We start from the raw sequence: 26,719 nt of genomic DNA, 5'->3' as shown, positions 1-26,719 counted from the left end.
GCCAGAGCTACAGGGTGATCTTTCTTGTCTTCTTACTGTGAGAATCTGGTAGGGCTCCTGGAGGTAAAACCACGAAAGTATGGAGGCTTCTTAAAGTTTTTTCCTCTCATGGTAGTCTGCACTCAGCCTCCAGCAATTCATCAGAATTACTATTCAAGCATTCCTGTCAGTTTATGGCTCCAGTAGCTCCTGCTCCAGGGAAGCGTTTCCTGGCTGTGATTCTCTAGTTTTGCCTGTTTCTCCAGATTTTGGGTGGTGCTTTGCCCTGTAACCAGAGTTCTCTGATGAGTCCAAGAAAAGTCACTGATTTTCAGTCTGCTCAGCTTTCTGTTGTTCTAAGGACAAGAGTAAAGATGTCTAAGGTCTTTACATATCAGAGCTGAAACTGGAGGAGCTTCTATTTTATTTTTATTTTTATATTGTCAGTAAATTGTTTTAGATATATTGTCAGTATATTGTTAGTAAATATAACATTAGAATCTTGGAACAAAAGTGGGCTTTTATTTAGAAATAAGAAAGTTAATACACAGTGATATTAAGTGACTTGTACAAGGTGATATGTACATTTACTAGAGAGTGTTTAATCTATTAAATTTAACAAAATGTTAATATTTTTTTTTGAATTTACAATTTAAGAACTTCATTTTAGAAACAAGTTTGCTATTTTTTATTTCTGCCTCTAAAATTTGCATACACATGCAAAGTACATGCTATCCTTTGTGTATTAAACTCAGTAATGCTTCCCGGGTGTTCATTTTTGAACTCAGAGAGAGTCTGACTCTTGTAACTGTTTAAGCACTTCTGGCAAGGAGCTTGCTAGAACCATCTTTATAATAATTATTTTAAACACATCACTACAAGCATCACAGAATGTGTATCACTGTTGTTGTTATGGAAGACAATCATGTTTTGGTGTTTTAATCTTGATAAACTACAGTATTTAAAGTGTTAAAAAATGTTAAAGTCATACATGAGAGAAAAGCCCGTGTTTTGAAAGCATAATCATTTTCCATGCTCACAAAGCCTGACTAAGATTGCGGTAGCTGGGGAGGGATACTGAGATCAGGGCTCCGGCTATTGGGGCATTCGTGGAAATGAAACTTGAAGGAGATATTGAGCGTTTAAAGAGCCTCTTTTTTTTTTTTTCAAGGAAGCACTAGTTTTAGGATGTACAAAACCTGATTACCCAGAAAATAAATTAAAATTTCTATTTTTAAACAAACATATTAAATACCTCTTTTCTATATGTAATCAATAAGTGCTTTTTGAGGAAGAGTAGAAAATGGGAATTAAAAACACATAAATGGTCCCTTAGCAAGACTGAACTAGTAAATCCACCCCAAATCGTCCTTGCTCTTGTTGAACTCTTACTGTGTGCTGGGTACCGTGCTGAGTGTTTTCTCTATAGCCTCTTACTTACTCCTTGCAACAGTCAAGCATTTATAAAATATAAAACTTAGAGACTTTAGTTAGCCCTTTCCTTTCTCACTGTAGGCATTCTCCCTGGGAGAACCAGCTCACAGACTTCTAGGACCAATGACTCTGTGCTGATAACTCCTAAGGGTACATCTCACCCTCTCTCTCTCCCTCATCCTCGCCCCTCCTCCCTCTCTTCTTCCTTCTTTTCTTCCCTCCTTTCCCTCCACCCCCGACCCTCTCCTTTTCTAGACCCATATCATCCCTCTGCCCACTGATGCCGCTGCTTGTTCCACAGGTACAGCTAATTTCAACATGTCCAGAAGACCTCTGTACGTCACCTCGTGCTTTTTGCCCTGTGTTCTTTCTTACAATGAATGGTGATATCATTCATCTGATTGCTCCATCCTGGCAAGTGGGCATTATCCTTGACTTATTGCTTCCTCTCACCCATCATCTCTAACTGATCACCAGTTCCTGTTGATTCTATTTCCTAAACAGATTACAAATTTGTCCACTTCTCTGTGTTTTTACTATCGCCAGCTAAGTTTATGCCACCATTGATTCTTGCCTGAATTATTGCAATATCCTCTTAATGGATCTTCTCTTCTAGTGGCATACCTCGCCTCTTCATGCTACTCACTGCAGCCACAGTAAGCTTTCCTATATGACAGTGGCTCCTGAGTGCTCTTGAAGTAAATTCAAAATTCTTTACCATGATTTTTATGGTTTTTCATGACACTGACTCTCTGTGTTTAACTCTCTGGCTTTTGCTCCTTCACTCCCAATCTATATTCTTTCTTTTTTCCGGCTTTATTAAGATATAGTTGACAATTTAAAATTGTATATATTTAAGGTATACAACTTCATGATTTGCTATACACATACATTGTGAAATATTCACCATAATCAAGCTACTTAACATACCCATCACCTCATATAGTCACCATTTTTTTATTTTGGTGCGTGTGGTGAGAACACGTAAGGTCTACCCTCTTAGCAAATTTCAAGTATACAGTATAGTCATGTGTCCCTTAACAATAGGGATACATTCTAAGAAATGAGTTCTTAGGTGATTTCGTCGTTGGTCGTTGTGCAAACATCATAGAATGGACTTACACAAACCTAGATGGTATAGCCTACTATGCTCTTAGGCTATATGCTATTAATCTTATAGGACCACCATCATATATACTGTCCGTCATTGACCAAAACACCATTATGTGGCGCATGACTATACAATGTTATTAACAATACTTACATTGTTATATGTGAGATCTCCAGAACTTATTCATTTTGTGTAACTGAAACTCTGTACCTCTTGACCAACATCTCCTCATTGCCCCCTCTCTCCAGCCCCTAGTAACACCATTCTACTCCAATATATACTCTTTGACTGAGTGTACTGATTTTTCTTTTCATTTTCCAACCCATATTCTTTCTTGCCTCTTAACTTTGTAGTTGGCATTCCCTCTGCCTGGAACACTCTTCCTCTTTACACATCTTCCCCCGTTAACTTCTGTTTTTCATTTGTGTCTCAACTGAAATATCACTTCTTCTGAGAAGCCTTCCCTTTGCCCTTACATCTGGAATAGATTTTTTTTCTACATGCTCCCATCACCTTATGTCTCCCAGAATTGCCCGTATCATATTGTATTTGGCTGTTTATTTGCCGCATCCTCCATCATAATTATAAGAGCCATAGGGCTTGTCTACCTATATTCTTAGCACAAAACAGTGTTTGGGCTTATAGTAGGATCTTGATGAAAAAATGGATGAAAGTGCTATACTAGTAAATGGCAAATCCATGTTTAATACTCAAGATTTTCTTTGTTCTAAGACTGTGCTCTAAGCAACTGCACTCTACTGCCTCATCTCAAAAACATTAATGGAATTTGGAGGATAAGGTCAAAGTCATTCAAAAATAAAGCAGAGAGGGGCTGGCTATGCTCAGGACAAACTCAGGCAAAATATGTAATTCTAATAGAAAAAGCTCAAAAACCTGTACTGTTTTGTGGTAAAAGTTAAGATTTATTATAATAAGACATCAAACCTCACAAGATTTGGCTGTTCTGTGAGCCACACCAGTATAAATCAAGGTTTAACTGTGTTGTTCTGTTTCAAAAGAAAAGATCAGCAGGAAAATTGAAGTTGAAATAAAACATTTTAATAAAAATTTCATAATTGCTTCATTAATGTAGAACCACACTAGAAGGGAATATTTTTTCTCCCTTTCCTTTAAAAAAAATATACTACTTTTGTTTAACATTAAGGCACTAGTCTAGAAATATTCAACAGTAACTCTTTGCAATTGATTGTTTAAAAATGTGGCAGTCTAAAGTGAAAACTTCCAGTTTGGTATGTGGTAAAAACAGGCTTTCAAAGCACACTTTCCATCCCTCAAGTCAGAACTGTAATTCAATGTGTCCTTTTTCTTTTTATATTTTTTTCCAATAAGAATTCAGAAAAAAAAAAAGAGCTTTTAGCCTCCATAGAATCACAGAGCACTTGTTATTCAATGTTTTTATTTGATAATATGTGCGTTATTACTTGAACTCATTTATGGTAATTATAAAGCAGTATTGCAGAGGCCTGCCCTGTCCATAGGGTGCACAGGCAGCCTCGTTCTTTAATAGCCTGGTTCAGCTCACCTGAGAGCCAGTGAATATTCACCAAGGAAAACACATTCTGCCATGAATATGAACGTATTACACTTGCGTATCACTGTGGTAGAGTTGGAAATAGTAGGTTGATTTCTGTTTTTCTTTTCTTTCTTTTTTTTGTTTAAGTAGATGAAAAGGTCTTTTCCTTTCTCTCTTTGACCTATACCTAGATTTGGTTTGTGTCCAATTCCTCAACCTGGCAATATGTTTTTCATCAAAGTAAGGAGATGCACAGTAGAGATACAATTCTAAGTCTCATCTGGGATATACATCGGGTTACATGGTGCTAAAGCTTAAAGTAGTCACTTGAGACGTGACACTAAAATAGCCCATCCAAAACAGAAACATAAAATTAGACAACTGATGAGCTTGGTGGATTAAACTTCATTTTGTAATGGGTTGCTATGACGTTTGAATGGCTGAGCTGGCCTGGTCCAGGGGGCTCCTGGGGGTCAGGAACTCATTCTGTGCCTGATCCAAATAGAGATTTTATGACCTCTAAGGCTGTGTCTGCCCAGTTAACTGTTGGCAAGAATTAACTGGAAGATTAGTTTAATATACCCATTAAGTTAAAAAGGAAAATGAAACACAATTTTAAAACTCTCAGGGGTCTTTATATCTATATTTTGCAAATAAGAATTTTTGAAACGTTACAGCCTTTAAGTCCCTATCTGAAAAAGTAAGTAATTCAGTGATTAGGCCTATTTTGTCCTTTATAATAATACGTCTCAAGCATTAGTGTAAGGAGGAATCACACAGGTTGTTAAAAATCCTGATGTCTTGTCTGCCCACCTCTCCATGCCCCTGTGAGATTCTGATTCTCTGGTAGGGCCCAGGAATCTGCATTTTAACAGTTCTCCAGGTGGTCTGTGAGCCATCTTTTCAGGGAAAAAAATGCTCTAAATGAGCCTTGAAGATCCAATCCCAGTGAATCATACCTTCCACTCAAAGACACTTTCTACTTTGTTCAGTGCAGTGTTGTTGGTAGGACCAGCCTATAGGAGTTTTGTGACCTTGGGCAAGTTCCTCCTTGGACCTCAGTTGCTTCTTTGTAAAAGGAGAGGATCTTGTCACCACTTACAGTCATTGGGTGTCTTACCCGAGGTGACTGACAAGGCAGCTCCTTGCGAGGAGAGAAGGTGCTTTCCTCGCCCTTCATGTCTGTTCACTCCCTGAGATTCTCTGCTGCTGGGTCTCGTACAAGTCTCTTCCTTTCTTCTGTTATTAATATGTTTCTTCCATCTCTACAATTTACCTGTTATTCAAAGTCAGGCGCAAAAGTTACTAAAACTCCTCATGCCCCCAAATGAAAAGATCTTTTATTACCCCAACTCTCATATGTTCCAAAGTGTGTCTGTTACTGCACTTACTGTGTTGTACTGTGTAATGTTCTTATACTTATGTCTGCACATCTTATCTCTTTTATTCAACTCCCTCATTGTCTTTCACTTTTGTATCTCACAATAAGTAAAATGTGTTTGGCTTAAAAAGTGTTTGTTTAAAGAGTAAAGAAATGAACACAGTTTGCTGGACGTAATAACAATTCTGATATTCACATGTTAGCATCCATTCAATCAATATACACTTAGTAAACATCTACTATTTATTCTGCAATCTGCTAGATCCTGTATGTCAAGGCAAAACATCTAAATAGTTGACTCTGTCTTGGTCTTTTATTTGGTTGTGTGAATATCTTTTTGGTGTGGCTAGTTAAATTACTTGTTAAATGTTAAATGTTTGCCATATGTATAAATGAACCAAAAAATACTCCAAACCATGTAGACATAGTTCATGTTGGTGTATACATCTGCAGTATGTATTATAAACATATATTATTTTTCTTTTTAACTCCTTGAATTGTTCTTTCTTTTTGAATACATTTGTGTGCATGCACAAATAAACCTGCACAAGCTTTTGAGCAAAGTTTTAAAAATTAAAAGGTAAAACAATGTACAAAGTTGAAATGATGTGCTTCTCTTCTCTTTGTTTTTACCATTTCAGATGATGGAAAATTGTCCTTTGAAGAATTCAAAGCGTATTTTGCAGACGGTGTTCTGAGTGGAGAAGAATTACGTGAGCTCTTCCATACCATTGATACACATAATACCAAGTAAGGAACGTTTCATCACTGGATTCTGTAAACGAGGTAGAGAGAGGATGAACAAGTACATACCGATGAAGCAGAGAGGGAGGAAAGCTACAGAGGGCTCATTTTGTAATGCTCACCTGTGTTTAATCCGAGGTACCCCCTCTCTAATATTTGAAATGCTCTGAAAAACTGAATATTGAATTGGAAAATAATGATCTTCTGCCAAGACTTCTCCTAAAGTAGTTTTAGAGTGTACAAAATGTAAAACAAAAGCATAGATTATAAATAATTCTAATTTATCATTAAGAAGAAAGTAGAATTTTACCTTGTTTCTTAGGTTTCATCTCAGTTTGCTTCATTTAAAAATTTTCCTAGAGCCATTCTTATATTAGTGTAGTCAACTGGGAAATTGCAGCAATCATCTGGACAATTCAGATGTGTTGAACTCCAAATCACTGTTACCTGAGAGATGCACATAATGCAGGACATAGAATTTTCTCTGAATAATCAATTTTTTTTCTCTGAATAATCAATCAATTTCTTCTACTTTATTTATTTTACTTATGTAAATCTCTCCTTTGCATTAGTATAGCATTTATAAAGTTTCTGTTTCTGTTCTCACTACACTTAAAAATGTAAAATAATGAGGAATTTAGGATACAGAACAACAGAAATGTGCTGCTTGATTTGGGTAACTGAACCAAATCACATTGTTTGTGACGGTTGTGATTACAAAAACCTGATGTGGAAATGCACCATTTCAACTACGCCTTGAGACCCATCAGTGAGTCTACTGCTTGAACAATCACTGTCTTGCTTTAGGCAAAGCGTTGAGATGGTTTCAGGCCAGCATGCCAAGAAAATGCTCTGGGGCTACATCTATGCACAAATGTTTTCTTGCAGCAGACTAATAAGAAAAATTAGAAGATTAAATTCACTTGCCAGAAGCAGCTGAATGTTTTTAAAACAACCAGTTTGTAAGTTTCTTGACTTCTGTTGAGGTTTCAAATTCCCTATGAAATGGCTTAAGGTTTTTGTTGTCAGAAACAGTATTAGCAGAAAACTGTATCAGAAATTCCATTCTGTCCAACAAATCTAAGAATATCAAGTCCCCAGTAGATATTGGTGGAGGAACACGGAACCAGCTTATAGTTTAGTGGAGCAATAGACCCACTAACTGATCATTCAAAATAATATCATAAATGCTGTGATGGGAGGTATGCACAGCACACTTTGGGGTGACAAGGCGGGGAATTTTAGCCCAGCTTGATAGGCTCAGGGGATGTTCCTATGATTAGTTAGCCAGGAGCTGAGTCTTTATGGGAAAGTAGAAATTAGTTAGGTAAAGAAAGAGATGGGGGAATATTCCAATCAGAAGAGAAAGCATAACAAAAGACCTGGAAGCATAAAGTCAATGGGAGCAACAGGTATTTTCTTATTGCCAAATGACAGTTGTGAGGCTGAGAGTGGGAAGAGAAGAATCTGGACAGGAGAGAATGGGCCAGACAAGAAGGAATTTGCATTATGAGATGCAAAAGTGCTTCAACTTAATTTATAAGCCAGGGAAAGCCGCTGAAGAACTTCAGCCAGGGAGCAACATCTTTGTAGGAGCAACATCTTTGTAGGTCACTGTGGCTCTACTCAAGGATAGGCTTAAGGGGGTAAAGATGGAGGAAGACGACAGATGTTAGCTGAATCTTTAAATTACTGCTAGGGAATAATATTTATGCATGGAAGAAAGAAAGCTATGTTGTACCGTTCTGCGAAATGATAATTTGAATGAAAAAAAGAGCAGAGGCTTCCTTTGTGGCTCAGATTTTGGAAGTTGAGAGGCTAACATTCCACCATGAATGTTGATTATTTTTTCCTCTTCACAGTTATTATTAAAGTTTTAACAATATTTAGGTTTGGAACAATTAGTGATAATCACAGTTCCAGAATTAGATGTCATGGAGGTTTTTCAATACATATTTACTTATATTAATGAAAAATAAAGTTTTCAATAGAACTTTTTGGTCTGATTTACTATTTTATTTATATATTTATTAGTTGGAATTACTTGGCATAGCATTAAGATTACATTAAGTGATAAAGAAGTATATGTAATGATTTATACGGTAAGTCTAAAGGAATAATTATTACTACCAGTTACTCTCATATATGCATAAGTAACAACAAGAAGTGTTTTCTGATCATAATGGTGTTCAACTTGATTTGGAGCTAATGTAGATCAGATATTGACTTCTGAATTATATCCAAGAAATTCCTGTCAAAAAAATCCAAGACGTCAGTGTTGGGCTTTGAACTTTTAAGGAGATTAATTCAAACATTGGCACCAAAATTTCAGAGCTGTATTTCAAGCAAGTGATAACTTTTATCTTTGCCTGATCCAAGTTTTAACTATTTTAGTGATTGTATTATATATGCCATATATCTTTCCCTTTCACGTGCCTTCAAAGAAAATATGCTCTCATATGGTCAACATCCCCAACCACTCTGATCTGATCAAGGGTGCAGCACGGCCTGAAGGAACCAGTTCATACATGACTGATCAAGTCACTCAGACTCATCATCTCATGTTTGTGGCAAACCCCAAGAGTCAGAAACCATGAATGTCTGTTGCTGAGGCCCCAGGGGCTGCCCGGTTCCTGCTTTTCCTGGTGTCTGGCGGTTTAGCTTCACTCTGGAGTCCATTAAATTGTTATCCACTTAATACACTGCGTTTGCTTGAGCTTGTTGAGTAGGATCCTGCTCCTTGCAAAAGTGTATTCTCAGACAGTATTACCTTAGCTCGTCCCTGCCATCCATGGAAATCCAAGTATCTTTGCTATAAACATTACATTTTGCCATGTTTGAAAAATGACATAAACACCTTGAAAATATTTGGAAAGAAAGAAGGAAAATACTGAGAATGTATCTTGCTAATTGAATTTTCCCCTTTTGTCTCATAAAGAATATTCTTAAAATATTTTGCTTGATCATGAGAAGCAAATATTATTTAGTAACATAATTATAGCTGTGCCCATATTACAACATATTTTAAATATTAAAATTAAGTAAACCATTCCTTGTAAAATGACATCAAAAAAACCTTCAGGTTAACCTACAGATTTTCAGAAATCATATTTTAGATTTTAAATGAACAAACTGTAAACATAGAACTGTGCAATGATTTAAAAAAACAGTTTTGACAAATACAAAATGTATACTGCCACCTCCACACACATTTTGGTAGCAGTCTTAATTTCCAAATCCAACTCTTCTGTGTTTTTTCTTCTTTCATTTCATTTATTCATTTCTTTGCTCTTTCAATTAAAAAAATCAATATATTCATTTGAGAAATTATGTTAAGAGCATTTCACTGCAGTGTTTAGTATGCCTTAGAGCCACTTAGATCTTTTTAGTCAAATTTTCTCTCATGGATGCAAGTAAACTATAACAGACAAACAGAAAAACAAACCCCAAACACAAAAACAAACCCCAATACATGCAACCTCCTAAGAACTTACACATGTGAGACTGTACAAAGATTCTGCACATGAATATTACCAAGGTTGGAAGTACTTCAGGTCTGAACCATAGAGAATGTTTTTAGTGTATTTCAAAACTGAACCATCAGCTACTTGTCTCTCTGCCTGTTGTCTGGGGAGGTGTGGTCACCCTTCCGGCCTGCCCGGGGACAAGCATAAGCTCAAAACTCAGTATAATCTCATTCTAATGAGAAGTCCATGAGTCATCCCAGTTGTTTGATTAGAATTTTAAGATAATAAATGTTTTGCTGGAAATTCGTTCCTCATCTATATGGCCTCAAGATTTCATTCAGAGCAGAGACTTTAGAACTGAAAAGAACCCTGAATGAAAGTAGGAGAAATCTGAAGGCATCAGAAGTCCAACTTTCCATCACCTTTTTAAAAAATTATTTTTAAAATTGATAGTTCTTTTCCATTTGCTTGGATAATTGGAAAATTTTCATGAGTTTTTCTCAAATAGAGTAATTGGTTGAGTGTGGAACAAAAGACGAGATTGTTTCTGTGGATAATACCTGAGATATGTGGCATAGCAAGGGAAAAGAAGGTCAAAATGCAAGTTTTTGTCAACAGGGAAAAATATTGTTGAAAAATTTAACTCTCTCAAACTTTCAGAGGAAGTACACAATCTAATATTTCAGAATATTCTGAGGATTGTTATGTCTACCCTGCTAAGACTTTCATGATTTCGCAGACTTTTGTCATCTTATTTTAACTGTCTCCTTTCTAGGTTAAATATGCCTAATCTCTCTTTTTCTTAAAAAAAGAGAAAAAATTGTTAATTTTGCAGTCATTTTATTTAGCCTTATTGCATTTCTTCCAGCTCCATGAAAGGTTTTTTGAACACACTTTTTTTTCAAATTTTGTAAAAGTTACTGTTTAGAAAAGAATACTTAAAACCCTTAAAGTTTAAGTGTGGGAAAAAAAAGCAATATTAGCAAAAACGAAATCTACAGCTTTGGTAACTTACAAATTGAAACTACCATACCAGTTAGAGAGCAAGAATGGGTAGATGGGAGATCATTAGGTCAAGAGGAAACTTCCATTGTTCCTCAAAGGTGCTCTCATTCATCAGAAAGACAGCTTATCTACATTTTCAGTCAGTTAGAGGAAAACATGGAGAAATTAGCGTAATTCCTGTGGTGGTAACCATAGCACAGGCCGGGGAAAGATCCCCTGGAGACCAAAAATGATTCTCCCAGTATACGCACTTTGGAGTTCCAGGTTGTCAGGACAGACCAAATGGCAGACCAGATGGAAGTTTTGCTGTTAGGTCAGAGAGTGAACGCACAGGGAAGCTTCCCAGGGCCCGCAAACGGAGGCCTGTGACTGGAGATGGACAACTGATGTGTTCAGATCAAGTGTTCCTTATTCCGGGCTAAAATAATTCTTTTGGATGTTGAGCACTGGGATTTCAACCCAGTACTTGTTAAATCACTGAAGCACACCAAAGCAAAAGAAGTACCACCACCTACCAAAAGAGCATTGTCCATCTTGAGCTAGCTCCGAAAGTTTAAAAAGCTCTTTCTCAAACTAACCTGAATTTTTTCTCTCCAAACTTCCACTTATTTTTCTTAGTTCTGTTCCTTAGGGCCATGCAGAATATGAATATCTTACGACAAATCTTTCTAATATTTGAAGACAGTTTTTATGCACCAATGACGAGATAAAGTCCCATAATAATTGGAGAGTAAGGATATCAAAGGGTTTGTTTCAAATGGCAGAATTTTGTTCCTTCTGAAACAGAAAAAGTTGTTCATTTTATGTTTATGCATGACAGTTAAATTCTAAAGCTTGATGAGTTGGTTGAAGCCACTTTCTTCCTTGAACTATCCATCACACTGCTTAAGTAGACACATTTTGTGGGCAGTAAGAAAAGAAGGCAGGAGTAAGCAGTAGGTTGGTCTAAAGGCCAAAGGGAGAGAATAACATTCTTTTGACAGATTTTCCTCAACTTCTTCTACTTGGCAGAAGTCACAGCAGTGCAGAAGATGATAGAGTAGACAGAACTTTACTGGTTGTGAATGACAGAAACGTAAATTAAGCTGACTTAAAGAAATAATTATCTGGCTCATGTATCTGAGAAGCCCAGAGATACGCTTCATATGTGCTGCAGCAAAGTACTTAAATGGTGGTACTAGGAATCTGTCTGCCCTCATCTCTCACCTCTTCTTTTCTCTATGTTGGCTGTTCTCTTGGGAAGACTCTCTTGCTGAATGGTCAGGATGGGTACTGGAAGCTCAAGGTTTGTTTTGCCACCAGCTTGGCAAACACTGCTTTTTCCCAATAGTCCCAGCAAAATTCTGGTCTTGAATTTTGTTAGCCTGGCTTGGATTTCATGTACACCCCTGAAAATCACTGTTTTCAGCAAAACATAATGTGAAAGGGAAGCAGGATGCTATTATCAGAATAAAGAGGAATAGATGGTGGGCAGGCAAAATTTGAGTACCCTGCAGATCAGATAACTGCCTACTCAGCCTCAAAGACTTCCCTTTACCATCTCATATTTTAGAGGAAGATGCTCCACTTCCCCAAGAAGACGAGGGAATTGGTGGAGTTTGAATTCCAGAGAGTTCCTACTAAGTGTGGAGTCAATCAGGAAGATATGAAGCTGTCTGTAATGGAAAAGATTGAAGCCAGGGAGAAATCCTTGTTTTTACAGGCATCTTGGTTCCACTGAGCTGTCCAGGGTCCTGGCCTCTCACACCCCACCCCACCCTTCCCCCTCCTTGACTGTCTGATTGTGTCTGTTCCCAGCGTTCATGTTTTCCCAAACTCCACTAGAATCATGTCCCTAATGCCACTTCTTTCTCCTTGTGGTCCTGCCAGCTCTCTCTATCTTTAGGGACTACCAACACCTTAGGCAGACTTAGTGAGTAACACCTGGTCTTTAAGATTTTATTTATTTATTTATTTTCCCCCCAAAGCCCCAGTAGATAGTTGTATGTCTTAGCTGCACATCCTTCTAGTTGCTGTATGTGGGACACGGCCTCAGCATGGCCGGACAAGCCGCGCGTCAGTGCGCGCCCGGGATCCGAACCCGGGCCGCCAGCAGCGGAGCGCGCGCACTTAGCCGCTAAGCCACAGGGCCGGCCCAACACCTGGTCTTTAATCTCTTAGTTTTTCTCCATAGTCACCCACCTAACTTAGATACTCTGGGCAGTTCTCACAGATTGCAATATCTTAATTTCTTAAGAATTTAAAAATTAGAAAAAATTATGTACATGGCTACAAGAAACACTATTTGATTATATCTTATACAGGTGTACTTTTTGCCACATTTTTAGAGACTGAAAACAGAAGTCTTAAATCCTGGTAGGACTCACTCTAACCTATAACCAGATCTCCAGTTACCGATTCCATTTGGCCATTAGAACTTATCTGTGGCTATCAAATTTCCTTATTATCCATCCATTTTTTAGATGTGCCTTTCACTGCAATAATTTCTGAAATCCATTTACTTTCTTTGAGCATCTCTATCTTGTGAAGATATGGAGAGCAAAAAAAAGGCTATTTCCTGAGAGTTAATATGTGTATGTTTTTTTTTGGTAAGGAAGATTACCCCTGACCTAACATTCATTGCCAATCTTCCTCTTTTTGCTGAGGAAGGCTGGCCGTGTGCTAACATCTGTGCCCATCTTCCTCTATTTAGTACGAAGGATAAGCAGTGTGTACGTCTGCATCCAGGATCTGAACCTGCAAACCCCGGGCCGCTGAAGCAGAGCAGACGAACTTAACCACTACGCCATCGGGCTGGCCCCCCGAGAGTTACTTTTAAAATTCTTTTCTTTCCTCTGAAGTCATTTCATTGGCACCATTGCCATTTTCTCCTAAATCAGGCCACTCCACAATTTACTGTGTTGATTAGGGCTGAGGATTCTTCCCTGGAGGAAGAGGGAGGAATCAATGAAGTCTACTTTATAATTAAGAAGATTAGCATAGTTTGGGGGATTTATAGAGAATTTTAAGGAGTCTTTTTCAGGTAACATGGAAATGGTTTCTCCCTAGTTATAATTTCTGGAAAAAAAGTTGGTTCCAATTTTCTCCAACAAAGGTGGTAGACAAGTCAAATTTTGTTTCAAGGCAGTTCGTATATAATTTCTTTAAAAATTTAATTTCTAAAGGAAATATTTAATTTTTAATTGAATAGGGAAATACATTTATTGAATGACTATGTGCCAGGCACTTACTTGCATCATTTTATTTAATCTTAACAAAAACCAAATAAAAAGGTATTGTTATTCACAGCCTACAGTTAAGGAATCTGATACAGAAAGTTAAGTAACTTGCCCAAGGTTACACAAATAGGATGAGTAAGGGCCTGGGATTATCTTAAGGCTACTTGAAAACAAAACTCAAACTCTTTCCGTTGTCATGCCACCTCAGTAAATTTTCATATTTTTAGCTATTTATTTTGTATATCAGCAATCAAAGTATTCCAAGGCTAGTTTTTAAAATCACTTTCAGGTATTTTATTCTTGATGAAAAGGTGGTTAATTCTCTCCAGCAGTAGAATATATTTGGATGTACAGTATAGAGGTAATTGCTTTAATTGCTGCCTTTATTTCTTCTCTTTTCATATCTATTATGTAGGATTTTTACAGTGTGGGAGTTGATACAATGCAGAAATGTTATTCTTTTTCTCTGTGGACATTATTTCCATTCTTCGCACATTTCCTCTTCCTCCATGCTACCTTTGTATCTGGAATTCATCTTCTACTTTTGGACTTAGACTCCATTCCATCACTTGGCATTTGCCTTGTTTTCTCCATTGTTCTTCAGAGCACTCAGAGAGTTTTACTGTTTCCTTTAGTCATTTGTATTAAAGGCTTTTGCTTTCAAACTTTTTCAGATATTTTATATTTTTAATCTTATCTAAAGAATTATTCTCTGGTTGTCATATCTTCCTCCCAATAAAGAACTTGATTTCTCTTTTAATCTTAATTGAACTCTCTCTTCCCAGCAGCCATGATACAATTGCTAATGACCACTGCTTAAAACAGAAATTGTCTACTGAGGAATCTAGGTGAATTATTTATTCATATAAATGTCCTGTTCTTTCTTACCTCGCCAATATCCACCAAGTGGATGAAATCAAGCCAGTAAAATGTTAACCCCAATCTTTTTAAAGTACATGATGCTAGCTTCTTGGACAATTTCCTCTGTCTCTCATCTCCCATGTCTAAGGCACTGACCAATTCTGTCCTTTTTCTCCCCAATTTATTTATCCTATGAATCCATATAATTCTCTTTTTCATTACCACCACTACCTAAGTACCAGCTTTTTCTCTTTTACAATTACATTATTTTCAAAAATGATCAGTATGATGAAACAGGTACAATTGTTTTTCTCTATGACAGCTCAAGATTTCAGAATTCTTGAAATAAATGTAGATTACAAATCTCTTGAAAGTCATTGCTTACTTTTGAAATAAATATTTTTCAAGAGCAATTTCTTTGGAAAATATTTTCCCTCCACAACAAAAATTATATAAATAACATTTGCTTATTGTAAAAGGAATTCAAACAATTTATAGGAATTATAAGAAAGGGCATAAAAACACCTGAAGTACCACCACCTTAAGATAACTACCAGTAGCATTTGGTTGCAATACTTCTAATGTGTGCATTCTGTTTTAATCACAGAGAACTGTTTTCTTTTGGCTTTCTTCTCCTCTCCCACCGTCTACCCCTATTCCATTTCTCATAACCAATCTTTACCAGCAGCTAAAGTGTAGTCTACTGTATCTCTTTTCCAGCTTATACAATCATATACACATCCGTATGTCTCATGAAAGCCTTCCCTAACCTTCCTTATTAGGTTAAATTTCTCATTCTGTGTTTTCATTGTAATATGTATCTCTGCTCCGCAGCACTCATATCAGCTATGATTTTATATTTGTTTTGTGTTTATTTGATTAACATTCACCTCCCCTGGTCTCAACTCCATGATTTGTTTTCCATTGATTCGCAGGACCCAGCACCGTCATACTGTGACATCAATGAGAAGGGGTAGATCCCTGCTCCCCCATACCGCATACTGTGCATTTTGCCTGAATAGCCCTGCCTGTCCCCTCTGCCTAGTTGAGTTTTCCAGGCATCAAGGTCCGCCCAACTGCGTGAAAAGCAGTGCTGCAGTGTGGAAGGAACGCAGGAACTGGCCAAGGTGGGGTTTAAATTCCTCCACTATCTAGCTGTGAGGACTGTGAGTGATCTTTGCTCTTTATGGAACCTTAATTTCATTGGCTGTAAAATGGAGCCAACTGTAAAAGCCCATGTTGAAAAGTTTAGCAATAATATGTAAACACCTGCCACAAAATAATAATAATGATTATTATTATGATGATGTATTCACTAACCTTCCCTTCTTTCCTGATCATCTTCTTTCTCCAAATTTCTATAATTATAGTTTATGCTTTCATAAGGTACTACTTAATTATATAGTATCATCTGTTATGTTAATCTTGTCTCCAAATCTAAATTATAAACTCCTTTGAGGCAGGGACATTGGTCTCCACTATTTCCAGGAATTGCTGGAATACATTTAATAGGTACTTGGTTAGTTGATTGCTGTGGGAATGGGTATATTGATTAAGTGTAAAAACAACATGCAAAGGTACATTGATGGTGATTTTAGAGTAGAAAAAGCAATGCCACTGATGGATCCTGTCAAATAAAAAAGGAGAACTGACTCTTTTTGTTGGGAACAGAGTAAATGATAAATCTGGCTTTGGATTCTCAATTAAACAGTTTTAAGGGTTATTTCTCTTTTAAAATAGTTATCTACTCCCATGAATTAAGAGCCATGAAATGTGATGTTAAGATATAAATGTGGATTATTTTCTTATTTTAACAGACTCAAAATATGTTCAAATTAGGGATTCCTGTTTATCCCAATATATTTAATGAATCTGCATTTATATCTAAAAAAAGTTTCCAATGCTTAAAAAGAAGCTCCTATTACATAGAATATTATATTCTATTTTCTAATCTTAAAAGCTTTCTCAGTGGGGAAAAAATAGCAAGAATTTTTAGTAGTTAAACTATAATAGGAAGAAAGCTGAGCATCGGTATTAACTGAACATTATTGTTCCTGACTCATTCACTAATGGGTTCAATGGTTTAATTTTATTTTTAAGTTTTTCTGGGAATCTATTTTTAATCAACTTTAGATTAAAAACAAAGATTCAGAATAATTAGAAATCTGCCTGTGGAGGGCCATAGGGTTTTGATCATTGGCATGAATAATTTTCCCTCCATCTTTCCGTCTTTACTGCCATTGACATTAATAAATAGAGACTTTAAATTAATAGATTTAGACTTGAGACTGACACAAAGAGTTTCTTTTTCTTTCTCTTTCTTTTTTTGAATTGTGAATAGTTTCCAAGTGAAAATTTAGATTGTCAAACTTGACAACTGTTATTCCAGTTGAGATTGCAGCTTCCAGGAAATTAGTCGCTTATTACCTCCTTATTCATTTATTTATTCAACAACTACTTATTAATCATCTACAATGAATACTGTATGGCATGTATTATGCATAAGTGAATAAATATTACTTCATATTCATTGAAAGCTGGCATATTGATGGATAGAAAATTGTTTTCCAAATATATTATGGAAGGCTGATTCTTTGCAGAAATGCTGTCAATGGCTCCCACTTAATGTGATTGGAAAACATGAAAAGGCACTCTTGTCCATTAATATTTCCATTTCTATGCCTGTCTTTAACCCAGGATCTTTACGATAGTTAATTCTTGGGGATAAAAATACAATTTAACATGTTTATGTTACTGATTGAACAACCTATCTTTTAACAAAAATTAGATTGTCTGAAAGTTATTAGTAGGAGACTAACTTTTTAAAAATAGTTTCAAAAAACCAGAGACTCTTGGGTTATATGTTAATGGAGGTCGCCTGTCTCTCTTTGGCCAAAGTTCAATCGTTTAAGAAAATAATGTAGACAAGGGAAATGAAATCCCATTACTTGAAAAATAATTGATTGGAACCCCTCCTGTGGCCTCATCAAGAATTGAATAGAGAGAATTACCATTTGACCTTTATTTCAGAAATGTAAGTGAAAATAATAGAACTGTGTGTACTGTCTCTGGGCCCCTGTCTCTGTCTGGTTTGTTTTGCTGTCTCTTACTCTCACTCTTATGCTGTAATCCATCTTCAAACTTGATGTCCAAAACTTGTGTCTGTACCAGACTCACTTAAATTAGAATGGATTCTAAGAAGTCTCCAGTCTTTGAATTTTTGTTTTGCTACTTATTCTAATTATCTCTTTGCATTTCTGCTGTATTTTGAATTCCTAATCTCGGATTTTGCCCTTTGTATTTTACATTTTAAAATGTTTTTATTGTCCATGGAGCTCACTGTGTCTATGTCTTGGCTGGTTCATGAAAACTCAAAGGGATTTTGTCTTTAATATAGAGTCTGTTCAGAGAGCCATATTCCAATGAAAAGATCCTGGTGTGTTTCTTATTTACTTTTGTTTAATATATGAAAAAATTATTATCCTCATTGTGTTAGATTAGAACTAATCTTTAGAGTGCAGAAAATGATCTAGATTTCAAATCCCGTGACAGAAATCCCCCTTTCACAGTCATAGACTACATAGGAAATTTTTGTCCTTGATTTATTATTTCAAGTCTTTGGCACAAGGTTTCTTAACCTGGGTAACATGAATCCCTAGCAATTTAACATATAATGTTATAGATATTGCATATTTTTATTTGGGGGGCGGGTGGGGGATGGTTGATACGTTGTTTCGGATGTTCAACGTTCTGTACCGAAACAGCAGAGCCACTACCTGAGACTCAGCTTTCCTCTTAACTTCTAAATCCAGTAAGTCACCAGCCTTTTGTGAGTAATTTTATATCAACCTCGATATAGCAAAAAAGAGTTTAAATATTGTAAGAGACTACCACAAAAACCCAGTGACGTTCTTGGGAATTCCAGGGAGAGTTTCCTGGAAATTAGGGGGAGAAGGAGGCTATCCTGGTTGAACTGCGAAGGTGGCCTGTGTCTGGGACTCTGCCTTGCCCATGCGAGCTGAGCTTGCTGTCCTTTTCACAGAGAGCCGCTGAAGGTTCACCATGTGCCAGATATGCTGCTTAGTCCTAAGGGTTCTGTGGTGAATGAGGGATTCATAGCTTAGCAGAGAAAGCAGAAAAGTAATAACTTGATTAATTATATGGGGAAATACAACTACTTTGGGGTAGGGGTGGGGGCTCACCTAGTCTAAAGGGTCAACCAGGACCTCTTAGAAGTGACTTTTAAGCTGAGTCATGAGATATGATCAAGAAGAGGTGTGGATATGGGTAGAGATGGGATGAGAGAAGTTTCCAGCCAAAGAAAATAGCATATGTGGAAGTCTTTAGATGAGAGAGAGTGTGGCATGTTGGAGGAACTGAAAGACATTAAGCATGCCCTTAACATGGAATTCAAGAGGGCGAAGGGGAGAGGGACTAGAAAGGCAAATGGGCCCAATTGTGAAATTCCTTATGAACCAGTGGGGGTCTCAGATTTCTACCCTCAGGTCAGTGTGGAGACATGGAGGGTCTTAAACATGGAAGTGACTGGTTTAGGTTTATGTTTTAGAAAGGTAGACCTCCTCAACATGGAGAGAATTAATGGGAGGTGAGAAGTCTGGAGGCAGAAAGATCGGTTAAGAGGCTGCTGCAGCTGTACTTGAAAAAATATTCATCTGACATCGTTTGGAAGTCTGCACCTCTAGTCTTTCTGAGTTGGCTTAAGTCCTTCTGATCTGGAAAGATTTTAGGTCACAATTACTTTGACGTTGCAGAGTGATAGTAATGGTTAACTTTTATGGATCATTCACTACGTGCCAGATCCAGTTTTAAGCACTTTCATTCATTAGCTTATTGAATCTTTACAGCAAACCTATGATTGAGCCCATTTTGCACATGAGGAGACTGAAATACAAAGACATGGAGTAATTTCCCCAAAGTCACACAGAGAATAGGGGAGAAAGCTGGGCAGTCTGGCTTTTTACCACTGCTCTATGCAGCTTCCTGTGAAATCGATCCTTGTACACTGCCTCGCTGTCTGGCAGAGCAGTCATCTTCGTTTTCTTTCTGACAGCCCTGACCAAGTATACTTTTCAGTGCTTTACTATGTTTGAATATTAAGTGAAACTAATAATATTTTCTGACAGGAAATTGTGAAAATTCATGAAACACATGTTAAGAAACTGTTTAGTCTGCCAGCCAAGGAAGGTGCTGCATAAATATGTGAGGTTTGTTTCACTGGGGTTAGTAGTACTTGTGGGTGTAGAACCACATGAAGGACAAATTCACTGTTCATTGCTGCCTCCTGGGTTAGGGACAGGGGAAAAATCATGGTGGCTGTGAAGCTGTACCATTTGTTTTGTTCTCTGTACACTGTCCTAACTCTTCTTTGGGGGATATTGCTGGCATCTGTGACTAGGAGCACTGGTATCCTCAATCAGTAGAAATCTGATATTTCAAGAGGTGTTACATGGAAGAACAAAATGGTAGTGACGAGCCTATCAGTTTAGTGACCAGGTAGTTGAAGACATTTGATTGGAAAATGTGTGTAGAAATGACCGATCTTAGGCAGAGAGCCCTTGAAGGTTAATCTCTCTCTTTCTTTAGAGCCCTTGAAATGTAAACTCCAGTTGACAGGAATTGCTTTTTTCTTAATCCTGTCTTCAGGATGCAATAGTAGTTTGGCAAATGGGCTTTCTTCAAAAAAGAAATTAACACAGTATAGAGACAGATGCAGGTCAAAAGGACCTTGACTTCAGTAATAACAGGAGAATATTGGAGACCACTTAAGCTTCTGGGTATCATCTAAGAAAGGGAGTTAAGAACATACGTGCTGGGAACTCCACCTCCCTCTCTCTCCTCTGAGTGTTTAGTTTCTCAACAGTGAAAACGGCCTGGGGACTTGCTTTCAAGGACAGCGAGGAAAGGGGGGAACTGAGCTGACTGGGTTTCAGACTTGAGAGAGAAGAACCTTCCTGATGGATATGGGGGTGGTGGCAGCTGTGAGAATTAAAGGAAAGCAATCTGAATCCTGGCAGGAATTATCGAGGAAAAGGGCAAACAGAAGTAGCCAGGCCTGAGAAGTAATTTGGGACACTGAATAGTCAGGAGCTCATGCAGTTCTCTAAAAGATAGAGACTGGGGTATTCCCCAAGCCGGGCCCCAGGGAGCCGCCTAAAAGGTCCACCCACCTCCAACTCAGAGGTCGACTTTTGTCCTTAGGCTTGAAGTTCCATCCCGTACATATCTATATGTGTGCCAAATAGATGTGATGTTACTTCTTTCTGCGTTTTCCCATTGTTTCTCATCCCTTAAAGACAACTGCTGGGTAGGAGGGAGGATTGGTTAAGCTGCATCTCACATTGTAGAAGCTGTCTGCAGAGGAAAACTGTCAGCGGGCTCTCAGGGGCCTGGCTGTGTGGGTGGGCTTCTTGGTTGCTGTTCCCTGTTTGTTTTATGAAGACTAGAACAGCTTGTCTGCCTAAGCTCTTTGCTCTTCAAATGAGTCCCGCGCTGTCTAGCCCTGCAGTGTGCATGATTAGAGCTTTTTAGCCACACTCAGAGGCTTTTGCAATGTAGGACATTTTCTCTACAGCCTCAGAGTGCTGAGACAATTCTGCCATTTTGATGGCCAGAGGATTTTTCTTTCGCTGTCTTTCTCGATGGATCTCAGAACGTTATGTACACATGATTTTTATAGTGTGTGTTTTGCTAAGGACTTTCAGTGCAGTGTAAATGGTAAGTGATTGTAGGTGCCAGAAAAGTTGTCTTAGAGATGAGGATAGATGGAAACATGTAAAGTTTGCTTCACTATTTTGTGCCCGTTCCAGAATCATTCCTTTGGTTGAATGGGTGGAGAATTACTGGTCTTCTTTTCCCCTTCATATCCAAGAAGGTTATACGTAAACACTTCCCTTAGCAAAAGATGGAGGGAAGAATCTTCTTGTGTTTCCTCCTTCTGTTCTTTTTCTTTAATTTCTTTTTTTCTTTTAAATTTCGGCTGTATGTAATTATATTTTGATTTCTGTGTAGATTACATCATATTCACCACCCAAAGGCTAGTTACTGTAACCAGACTGAAAAGTCTGATCACCAGGTTCATGGTCAGTGTAAGAGAGGAATTCAGACACCGACACAACAGAATCAGCAAGCAAGTAAAGATTTATTAGAGGAAAGGTCAGATACACTCTAGGTGAGGAGCGGGCAGTGCCAGAGAGCGCATCCGCCCCGAGTCTTGGGTTAGTTTTATTTTTATTTGGGCTGTTTAGAGGGAATTTGCATTATCTGGTTATCCACCAATAATGGTTTTTCCTCCACCCACACGTTGGGAGAGGGAGTTCTTGACCTTTTAGCAGAGTCTCCGGAACTCTCATGGCAGCCATCCCCAGAGGAAGGGGGGCTAATGCTTGTGGAATTTCTATGTAAATTGAAGAATGGTCAATGTCCTCTAGAGGTGTAGAGCAGAAGGCTTTGTTTTGTGTACTCATTATTTTTATCATGGTGGTTGAAGGTCTCAGACTCCGGTGCTATCTGTATCTTGTGGGATGCCAGCAAGATGCTTCTTTGATGCAGTGAGGTCTCCAGCTGTGATCTCTGGCTCATGTGTATCTAGCTACCTATCTCATTACCATCCATCACCATAGACATGTGCCCAGGCACCCCTTTCGCCCTCCTCCCAACCCCCTTCCCCTCTAGAAACCACTAATCTAATCTCTGTCTCTATGTGTTTGTTTGCTGTTGTTTTTATCTTGTATTTATGAGTGACATCATATGGTATTTGACTTTCTCCCTCTGACTTATTTCGCTTAGCATGATACCCTCAAGGTCCATCCATGTTGCTGCAAATGGCAAGGTTTCATCTTTTTTATGGCTGAGTAGTATTCCATTGTGCATATATACCACATCTTCTTTATGCATTTGTCCCTTGATGGGCACCTAGGTTGCTTCCAGGTCTTGGCTATTGTGAATAATGCTGCAGTGAACATAGGGGTACATATATCTTTACACATTTGTATTTTCATGTTCTTTGGATAAATATCCAGCAGTGGAATAGCTGGATTGTATGGTAGTTCTATTCTTAATTTTTTGAGGAATATCCATACTGTTTTTCATAGTGGCTGCACCAGTTTGCACTCCCACCAGCAGTGTGTTGAGAGTTCCCTTTTCTCCACATCCTCTCCAACATTTATTATTTCCTGTCTTGTTAGTTATAGCCATTCTGATGAGAGTAAGGTGATATCTCATTATAGTTTGGATTTGCATTTCCCTGATAATTAGTTACATTGAACATCTTTTCACGTACCTTTTGGCTATCTGTATATCTACTTTGGAGAAGCATCTGTTCAACTCTTTTGCCCATTTTTTAATTGGGTTGTTAGTTTTTTTGTTGTTGAGATGTATGAGTTTTTATATATTTTGGAGATTAACCCCTTATCAGATGTATGGTTTGCAGATATCTTCTCCCAATTGTTAGGTTGTCTTTTCATTTTGTTGATGGTTTCCTTTGCTGTGCAGAAGCTTTTTAGTTTGATGTAGTCGCATTTGTTTATTTTTTCTATTGTTTCCCTGGGCGGGTCAGACATGGTACTTGAAAATACGTTGCTAAGACTGATGTCGAAGAGCGTACTGCCTGTGTTTTCTTCTAGAAGTTTCATGGTTTCAGGTATTACATTCAAGTCTTTAATCCATTTTGAGTTAATTTTTGTGTATGGTGTAAGATAATAGTCTACTTTCATTTTTTTGCATGTGGCTATCCAGTTTTCCCAGCACCATTTTTTGAAGAGACTTTCTTTTCTCCATTGTATGTTCTTGGCTCCCTTGTTGAAAATTGGCTGTCCATAGATGTGTGGGTTTATTTCTGGGCTTTCAGTTCTGTTCCATTGATTGGTGTGTCTCTTTTTGTGCCAGTACCATGCTGTTTTGATTACTATAGTCTTGTAGTGTATTTTGAGATCAGGGAGTATGATACCTCCAGCTTTGTTCATTTTTCTCAATATTCCTTTGGCTATCGGGGGTCTTCTCTTGTTCCATATAAATTTTAGGATTCTTTGTTCTATTTCTGTGAAAAATGTCATTGGAACTTTGATAGGGATTGCATTGAATCTGTAGATTGCATTAGGAACTATGGACATTTTAACTAGGTTAATTCTTCCAATGCAAGAGCACGGAATATCTTTTCATTTCTTTGTGTCTCCTTCAATTTCTTTGAACAATGTTTTATAGTTTTCAGTGGACAGGGCTTTCACTTGTTTGGTTAAATTTATTCCTAGGTATTTTATTCTTTTTTTTGTAATTGTAAATGGGATTGTATTCTTAATTTCTCTTTCTGCTTCTTCATCGTTAGTGTATAGAAACACAACTGATTTTTGTATGTTGATTTTGTAGCCTGAAAATTTACTGTATTCATTTATTATTTCTAAAAGGTTTTTGATGGGTTCTTTAGGGTTTCTGTATATAAAATCATATCATCTGCAAATAGTGACAGTTTCACTTCTTCCTTTCCAATTTGGATCCCATTTATTTCTTTTTCTTGCCTGATTGCTCTGGCTAAGACTTCCAACACTATGTTAAATAAGAGTGGTGAAAGTGGGCATCCTTCTCTGGTTCCCAGCTTTCAATTTTTCTCCGTTGATAATGATATTAGCTATGGTTTTGTCATATATGGCCTTTATTATGTTGAAGTACTCTCCTTCTATACCCATTTTATTCAGTCTTTATCATAAATGGATGCTGTATCTTGTCAAATGCTCTCTCTGCACCTATTGAGATGATCATGTGATTTTTATTCTTCATTTTATTAATGTGGTGTATCACGTTGATTGATTTGCGAATGTTGAACCATCTCTGCATCCCTGGAATAAATCCCACCTGATCGTGGTGTATGATCTTTTTAATGTATTGTTGTATGAGATTTGCTAGTATTTTGTCGGGGATTTTTGCTTCTATGTTCATCAGTGATATTGGCCTGTAATTTTCTTTTTTTGTGTTGTCCTTGTCTGGTTTTGGTATCAGGGTAACGTTGGCTTTGTAGAATGAGTTAGGAAGCTTCCCCTCCTCTTCAGTTTTTTGGAAGAGTTTGAGAAGGATAGGTATTAAGTCTTCTTTGAATGTTTGGTAGAATTTACTAGGGAAGCCGTCTAGTCCTGGACTTTTATTTTTTGGGAGGTTTTGATTACTGTTTTGATCTCCTTAGTGGTGATTAGTCTATTCAAATTCTCTATTTCTTCTTGATTCAGTTTTGGAATGTTGTATGATTGTAAGAATTTATCTGTTTCTTCTAGATGATCCAATTTGTTGACGTTTAGCTTTTTGTAATATTCTCTTATAATCTTTTGTATTTCTTAGGTGTCCATTGTAATTTCTCCTCTTTCATTTCTGATTTTATTTATTTGAGCCTTCTCTCTTTTTTTCTTGGTGAGTCTTTAATTTCTAAAGCAGCTATAATTTGAAGGTTCATGAGTGGAAAATCTTTAATATTTTCTTAGCGTGTACCAGAGAAATGAATTTGACGACTTTTCATTGGCCTCGTTGTCTGTTGTTAGAGCAAACTATTACATGCTCACCCACCAGAACAGTGAGACATAACTAGGTGACAAGACTCCATGGATAATTTTGACACTGAACTCTGGGATTTGTTTCATTTCACTTAAACAGATATTTACCAAGCACTGGCTATGGGCTAGAAACTATGCAATGGCAAAATCTAGCATAATTTTTGGACAGAAGTATTTCCTTCTGAGCTAGATGTTTCCTTTTAAACTTTTAGATCACTGACAATGTGTGTCAAGGAAAAGAAAAACCTTGCTTCTGCAGGGAACTTCTAGGGCAACTCCTTCATTTTACATTTGAGGAAACTGAGTTCAAAGAAGACAATTATGACTGACTGAGCCTGGGCTAGAACCCATGTCTCCTCAACGTGTTTCTCTCTCTTTTCTCTATTCTGTACTGCTTCCTTACTTATAGGTGTAAGTAGGCGATGAAACTCAGGTGGATGGGAAATGGGAAATGTCACTTTTTTTTCCCCTATAACAACTTAATTTCTGTTTTGAGTGTCCATTCTGCTGAGCGGTAGAAATTTAATCAATTTTAATTTAGTCAATTTTGAGTCATTCTCTTCCTTTCCTGGGAAACCATATAAGTCTAGGGCCTCACCTAGTGCAAAATCATGAGAGAGGCGGGGCACCTCTTCCTCTCTGTGGTCAGCGCTCCGTGATGCATCTGCAGTGGTGTCTTCCTTTCCACCTGATCTTTGGTCATTAGTTCAGGCAGGTCCCTTGCATTCTTCCTTTTTCTCAACCCCCAACCCTTTTCAGGTCTACCAGCTCCCTGTGCCATGCTTCTGCTGCTCTCAGGTCCTGGGGGTCCCCATAGTGTTCCCAAACCAGTCTCTGTGCAGATAATTCAGTGAAGCTGTCTCAGCCATACCATGCAGATGTGTCTGCTGCTCTCACCCTGCAGGAGATCTCCTCATTGTGGAGGAGAACACAGTCTTTCTATCTGGAGATGGGTCACAAGACCTCCTATTGTCAGATCTCAAACTGCCCTAGGGTTCTACTGCCAAAAAACCACCTCCACTACCACGTCCACCTTACAGACTTGGCCTTGAGGGGAAGACTCGGTAAACGACCTTCTCAGGGAAGATAATACCTGAATCTAAGCGCTCTTCACTTTCCTTTTCTCTCCTTTCCTCTTCTACTCTAGGGCCTCTTTATCTAGTTAGGGGTGGGGAGGCTTAGCTCTTACTGAGCTGTAGTCTTCTAAATCTTTTATCTTATCTGAGTCTAGACTTTTGAATTTTGGAAGTCAAGAACCTGACCCCTTGTATTAGTCAGAGTTCTTCAAAGAAGCAGAACTGTTAGGATGTGTATATATAGAGAAAGAGATTTATTTTAAGCAATTGGCTCATGCAATTATGGAGGCCAGTAAGTCCAAAATCTGCAGGGTGAGCCAGCAGGCTGGAGACCCAGGAAGAGCTGATGTTGCAGTTGA

At 37.8% G+C, this 26,719-nt stretch overlaps 1 protein-coding gene across 2 annotated transcripts in view; it reads left to right on the top strand.

The window, feature by feature from the left end:
- The window catches only part of NECAB1 (N-terminal EF-hand calcium binding protein 1), a 167,466-nt gene that overhangs the window by 24,694 nt on the left and 116,053 nt on the right, over positions 1-26,719 (top strand). Inside the window, exons 3-4 of one of the 2 annotated variants that reach the window (XM_087447690.1) lie at positions 6,081-6,189; positions 15,670-15,861. In XM_087447690.1, the coding sequence (XP_087303816.1) occupies positions 6,081-6,189; positions 15,670-15,861 (301 nt within the window). The remainder of the gene's footprint in view (positions 1-6,080; positions 6,190-15,669; positions 15,862-26,719) is intronic. The other variant, XM_004431156.3, reaches the window with a different exon arrangement.

The sequence above is a fragment of the Ceratotherium simum genome, chromosome 23, assembly GCF_057802395.1.
Source record: "Ceratotherium simum simum isolate JZ-2026a chromosome 23, ASM5780239v1, whole genome shotgun sequence".
Lineage (NCBI taxonomy): Eukaryota > Metazoa > Chordata > Mammalia > Perissodactyla > Rhinocerotidae > Ceratotherium > Ceratotherium simum.
Note: the sequence above shows the minus strand (reverse complement) of the source record. Positions and strands in the feature narration are given on the sequence as shown.